Source organism: Gossypium arboreum, chromosome 12 (assembly GCF_025698485.1).
Source record: "Gossypium arboreum isolate Shixiya-1 chromosome 12, ASM2569848v2, whole genome shotgun sequence".
In the NCBI taxonomy this organism is placed as follows: domain Eukaryota; kingdom Viridiplantae; phylum Streptophyta; class Magnoliopsida; order Malvales; family Malvaceae; genus Gossypium; species Gossypium arboreum.
This window is the reverse complement of record NC_069081.1, coordinates 114976864-114983421: the sequence shown is the minus strand read 5'-3', so window position 1 is coordinate 114983421 and position 6558 is coordinate 114976864. Positions and strand designations below refer to the sequence as shown.

Genomic DNA, 6558 nt, shown 5'->3' with positions numbered 1-6558 from the left:
TGTGATTCCGTGTTGTTTTGGAGACAACAATATGTGGGTGGTTTTTCCTCTCTTTTTTTCAATGATATTTGTGATTGGGTTTAGATTACTGTTTATTTGTGCTTCCATTCTTTTTCATGGGCTGCAGTAGGAAGGAGAAGTAAAATTACCTTGAAAATAAACAAGGCCCTTTCAGACAAGAAATCCTTCGTTAAAGGTGTCTGAACATCAAATCAGTCATGAAGTAGACAGTTAAGGGAGCTTAAAGGAGTGTTTTGTCCTTATTTCTTGTTAAAACTTGTTTGCGGTTATATTCCCTTGTTGTAATTATAACCAACATACGCTACCGTGGTACATCAAATCAGTCATGGATAATATGTATAGATTCAAATGGTTCTTACACGAAACAAGGTTTTGATTCTTCAATTCTCACAAAATCATATTGTCAAAAAGAAAAGGAAATTGGTAAAGAGATTGTTTAAAATAGAAAATATGCTACAAAATCTCCATTAAAACAGGTGATTGTATTTGGAAACTTGTTCCAAACAATTTTCAGGTTCAAATTCCTATAAAAGTCAATAGTCAAGATCAAGAAAGTTGAAACAGATATAACAAATTATGCTTTTCTTTTTCTTCTTCTTATTCTTCTTTTTTCTTCTAGAAATACAAGATTGTTCTATTTTCGTATGACATGTTCTTCCCCAGATTAACGATCAACATGTTTGATCCACCGCCTTTGGACTTTGCCTGAACCTGAATTTCCCCCACTGGTGGCTATATGTGCAATGTCCAAGCCTTTCCCTACCGGAAGAAACACAGAACGGACAAGCCGTCGTGAACCATCATCGATCATGCTTCTCCATTTGAAACTGGAACCATTTTTGGAACTAGCGTTCTTGCATATAAGAACTGCCCCTCGGTTACTCAGTTTCGCTAGCCTTAATACCCTGGAAATGTCCCTTCGCTGACTATCCACCACCATGAAATCTATGCCGTTTAACTGATTCATTGCTTCCTCAGGTTCCCCGACGATGACTTCGGGCGGTGACATACCGGCTTCTTCTAAGGCCTCGACGTATTCTAATCTTGATCTTTCGTCGGGGACTATAGAAACATGTCTTCCATTTGTATGGCCGCTAGCAACAGCCAGGCCAACGCTTGTGGCGGTAGCGCCACCCTGTGACCATGTCTCCACAATGAATCTCGCGTTCCAGCCGGCTGCCATGGCTGAAACAAGCTCTGCTACACCAGATTCATGATGAAGTTCACACTACAAACCAAATAACCAAAAACAAAAAAAACCCAACATCAATCAAATGAATTTTAAAAAACCCCCCAAAAAAAAAACAATTTGATTAGTGCTTACAGATTTAACAGTATCGATATAAGCCTTGGATGCTGTCTCCGGAGACCAAACTAGCTTCATTTTTTTTCTGTTTGTATTTCGTTTTCTCTCCTGTTAGCGTTTTAAAGTTGTGCTTTTCTTGTTTGACAAGCTGAAATGAAAAGTTTGGTGGTGTGGGTTGCCTTATATTGCAGACAAGAATAAAAAAAATAAAAGTAATGGCAAACTGATTGGATTTTGTTGTGTTGGGAGGGGCGTTGACAATGTGGCCCTGACGAATCCAACGTGTGGCGGATTAGGATTTCTGTGGATTAGTATTGATGTGTTTTTTTTCCCCAGTGACTGATATGGAAAAACCTGGTTTTTAATAGGATATTTCAAATGTCAAGTTCGTTAAATAATTTCTTAAAATACCCATGATGTTCCACCCTAATTACAACGAAAAGATAAGGGTTTACTTGTGCTCTCTAACTTGCTAATTAAGATATAATTACACATCTAATTAAGTTGGGGGAATTTATCCTAAACTTTTAAGCTAATGCTAGCCTGTTTGGCTTTAATCAACTTGCCCAACTCCCTCTTCTCAATATTTGCTATAATTAAACTTTGATGCCATTATTTATGCTTCTAGCAATCAACCCACTTTTATATTTTATATGCAATTTTGACATTCATGCTAATGCTTTTCTAAGAAATGTTAATTAAAGTGTATATCTAATAAATTATTTTTAAGAAAATTACATGTTTATTGAGTCACGACTGTAATTTTACATATTTTTTACTTGATTTAAGATTGTAAAAAAGATAACATATATTTTTAAAAATATATAATTAATAAAGTATATTTTAATTTAATAAAAAAGAATGATTGCATAATCGTCGGATCCAATAAAATATATTAAAAATTTCTTCAAGTGGGTTTAATTTTAAAAGGTGAAAAGGAATGGCTGGGGTTAATGTCAAACTGAAAATGGGTTTCCGTATAACGTTATTTCTGTCCGTCCATATGAGCCAAAGACTGCCGTATCGTATTAATCCCCTGTGGCTAAATGGCTAGCTGGGCTCGGTTCCGGCGCCTCTTAAAATTGACTCAGTGACTCCAATCCATGCGCGTTTTGACTTTTTCGGCCGGTTTGTTTGCCACCACCCACCCAAAAAAAAAAAAAAAATTGCAACTCAGCGCTGATGTGGAAATAATGATGGGTTAGGGTACGGAGTTGGGTTCCATTAAAAAGAAAAGAAAGAAATTCAACCATCATTGGTGATTAGCTTGAGTTTCACTCATTATTTTAAGCCATTAAACTACGTTTAGAATAAGCATTTCCCAAGTCAATAACGATAATGCCTGCTGGTAATGAATATTGTTTTCTTCTCTTTGAAGGCAGTCTTTCATGAAATCAAGAATATCGAATTAATCAAATATTATTCGTCTTGAAATCGAAACAGTGTTCAACGTATGGCATATTATTTCGTATCAATACTATGGACCAATTCACACCCTATGTCTATATATATATAAATCATTCATGTTATCTCACTAATTATCTAAAATCTTTTTTCATGGCTTCTACTAATTTATTTTTTTTATTTGTTGATTTCGGATAACAACGGATTTATTTAATCACTTTACGGATGATTTAACTCTTCAATTTTTTTATACTTCTTATTATTTTTAAAAGAAAAATATACATAAATTTTGATTTGCAATGTTAAACTTCATTTCTATATAGTTTTACAAAAAAAATTTCATTCAATCTTCATAAATTCCTAATGATATTATCTAATATTCAACATATACAAATGAGATTACATTTCGTGAAATAAATACTTTTAAGATGTTTTGCAGTATTAACGTTTTACAATTAGTATTTAGTATATTGAAAACAAATGATTTAATTTTTAAATGATGACCTGACATAATTTCACAATACTACGTTATCAAATTTTACCTAAACCCAAATTTAGCAAAGAAACATTAACCAATGCTATAAAAGAATATTTACTATTTTGGTTTCAAAGATAAATATATTATTTATCTTTTATTTCCTCACATGGTGGCTTCACGTAAACTACACATTTGAAGACACAAAAATATTTTTCAACTAGATAAATATATAAACCTTTTGGGTTAAAATATATTTAGACACTTGAAATTTTTAATCTGGTATTTAAACTTAACAACTGTAAATTAATTTGTTACTTTTTTTAGGTAGTTGACTAACACTATTAAAATAAAATAATATTATATTGACGACCAATGACATGATGACATGTATTAAAATATGATATTGTCATGCGTCATTGTACTATTAATCGTCGGTACTACATCAACATGTTATCACATTTTAATAGTATTAGTTATATACTTAAAAGAACATCAAATTAACTTACGGTTGTCGAGTTTAAATACCAATTAAGTTAAGAAAATAAGATTTTAAATAAATATAATACATTTGTATATTAACCCAAATATTTTAGTTAACGTATATTTAGGAAAAAATCAAATTTGTATGTGAACTGGACATTTAAAGTTATAAAAGAATCAGCCATGTTTCAATAATTATTATTTATTGTCTCGTCCAATTGTTCATGTTTATCTTGTTTTAATTTTTTGGTTTGAAAATTTGTTCTCTTTCAATTCCTCATCAATGTTAAAATTTGAAAACATATAAACCAAAGTCAAAACACAAGCAGCAAACATATTTTATTTCTTCATCCGTATGATAGGGACGCTACGGCCACGACAGATAGGTTCAGTCGACGCCACCCCACATTAAAAAGCTGCGGCCTCTGTCTTGACGCCAACCATTACGCATTCCCACACTATTTCTGGCTTAAGCTACTTATTTTTTAACACAAAACATAAAATGAAAACCATATGGTATAATGAATTAAATAAACATAAATATTATCGCATTTATTTCTTACATTAAAAATGATTAATTTAAAATGTTTTTTAATTAATTGTTATATTTTAAAATACAGAGACTTGAGTTTGCTTTTCCTGCTATAACATGATTAACCTATAAAATGAGGTTGAAGTGCAATTTTTTGGGGACAAAACAAGTGGGTTGAAGTTTGATTATTATTATTTATTATTATTAATTTCTTATTAAGTAGAAGCAATAAATTAGATAGAGATAGTGCGGGTGATAATTACATGGTCGTTTTTCCTGCATTTGGTCAACCCATATTTAGTAACTTTTAGTCAAATTTCTTTTTCTCACACCAATTAATTGTTCTTACAAACATTGTTAATTGTACGGACTTGGATTCAAGTCCTAAAAGATGAGGACAACCAAATATCTTAAATTAGGTAAAGGGATGATCCAAATTCTAATGTCTCTCCAACACCTTGATTACATATTTAGGTAAAGATTTTAAGTATATCAATTAAAAATTCATTACAAAATGAAACAAAACTCTAGTTATATCTTTTTACTTGGTATAATGTCAATTCACATATTATGATTTTATGTAGGTTTCATGGTTTTACCTAAACTGATTATAGGATTTAAAATATATTTCTACTTGTGATATTAGAATTTTAAGTTAATCTAATATTTAAGTATTAAAGTTTAAATTAAATAAAGCATAATAACTTATTTAGTCCTTTGATATTATAAAAAAAAGTTATCTTTTTTTTTAAAACCTTTAAATTTGTGTTGTGTAACACCCTATACTCAACACAATCGTCGAGCCTGAGTTACAATATGTCATGTTCATTGTTGGAGCAACTACGATCAATTTAAATATTATTTTATATCATTAGACGTGCAAAAACATGTAGTATAAGCAAATAATACAATAATTAATCATTCTCGAGTCTTATACAAACTTACAAAAACTCTAAAATTTACCCAATATTGAATTAAGACTGAATTGCAAAGTATTAAAATTATAAGGTAGACATCGCGACATGGTTGCGACATGAGAGAATTCCTTGTCTTGCTGTGACATTATAAATCATTTTTCGTCACGACATGATAGGATTAATATCGTGACATCATATAATAATTCCGTAATTTTTAAACAAAAAATCAACTTCTAACTTTTTAATTCAATTCTAAACGCACTCAAATCAATCTCCGCTGACATATAAATAAAACATTAATAAGTAAAAATACAAATATTTAAAATTAAATTCTACACGTGGACACATAACAAGAGAAGAGGACAAGTTGCAAAAACCTGAGAAAAAGTTTATAACCAACATGATTGAATTTATGACTAGGACCATTTAAGAATTAGGCTAATCCTTTTTGGCGGCCGAGCCTAATTAGTTTTTGCAAATCTACTTTTCCTCATTCATCAAACACTAATTGAACCCTATTAAATATTAAAGAATGATCAAATGTCAATTTTACATATCTCAAAACTGTGGATTTCATATAAACAACACATCCCCAACATCCAAACAACTTGTTGTATCTAATCCATTTTAATAAATTATGGTCCACTGAATATTAGTTTAATTAACATTCTTATCATTCCAGCAATTTGGAGGCTGTGATTAGAATATGTTTAAACACTTATTATTTTCTAATTAAGGGGTTTAGACTGTTTTATGATTTGTTTAGAAATTATATAAATTTTGATAAATTTCCATTGTTTTTAAAAACAATATTTTATAATAATGATTCTTTTTTCTCATTTACTTAAATCTATACTATTAATAAAAATTTAATTGAGTTGGTGTCAAAAGTCAATCGGCACCAACTCGGTTAGAAAAATTATAAAATAACTTTATGTATTTAAAATAAATTATATTATTCAAAAATATTTTAGTCTTTTACATTAAAAGCAAAAACAATAAAATATACATATGATGAGATTTGAACCCATGATAATTACGTTGGTGGCAGCAACATGGTGGGATTTGAACTTAAAATTGATGATAACACCATAGTAAACAATTCTACTTATTTAGTATTCTTGATGTATTTATAAGTTTAAATTTTATTTAATCACAATTTAATCTATTTTTTCATTTTAATACCGTATATATTTTATGTGTTATTATTAATTAATTTAAAATCATATATTTTATTATTTATTTTATATTATTTTCAAATACACATTTATATTCTAAATACATATTTTATATCCAATTAAACTAAAAGTAAGAAATGAACATAGGCTGAGAATTAAAGGCCCAACATCTTTTTTTAATTAAAAAAAATGCTATCCAACAAAAATAGATTTGGCAGGAAGCCGCATTGCTCAAAAAGAAA

General features: G+C 29.7%; 1 protein-coding gene across 1 annotated transcript; it reads right to left on the bottom strand.

Moving 5' to 3' along the window:
* Positions 1-441: 441 nt before the first annotated feature.
* LOC108479059 (uncharacterized) lies at positions 442-1655 on the bottom strand. Its single transcript, XM_017781485.2, has 2 exons — positions 1346-1655; positions 442-1249 (listed from the first exon to the last, which is right to left on the bottom strand). The coding sequence occupies exons 1-2, from the start codon at positions 1403-1405 to the stop codon at positions 686-688; spliced, it is 624 nt and encodes a 207-aa protein (XP_017636974.2). The 5' UTR covers positions 1406-1655; the 3' UTR covers positions 442-685.
* Positions 1656-6558: the final 4903 nt, after the last annotated feature.

Coding starts and splice junctions, on each gene's coding strand:
- LOC108479059 (XM_017781485.2), bottom strand. CDS start 1,405: ATGAAGCTAGTTTGGTCTCCGGAGACAGCATCCAAGGCTTATATCGAT. Junction 1,250..1,345: donor ATATCGATACTGTTAAATCT/GTAAGCACTAAT, acceptor TTTGGTTTGTAG/TGTGAACTTCATCATGAATC.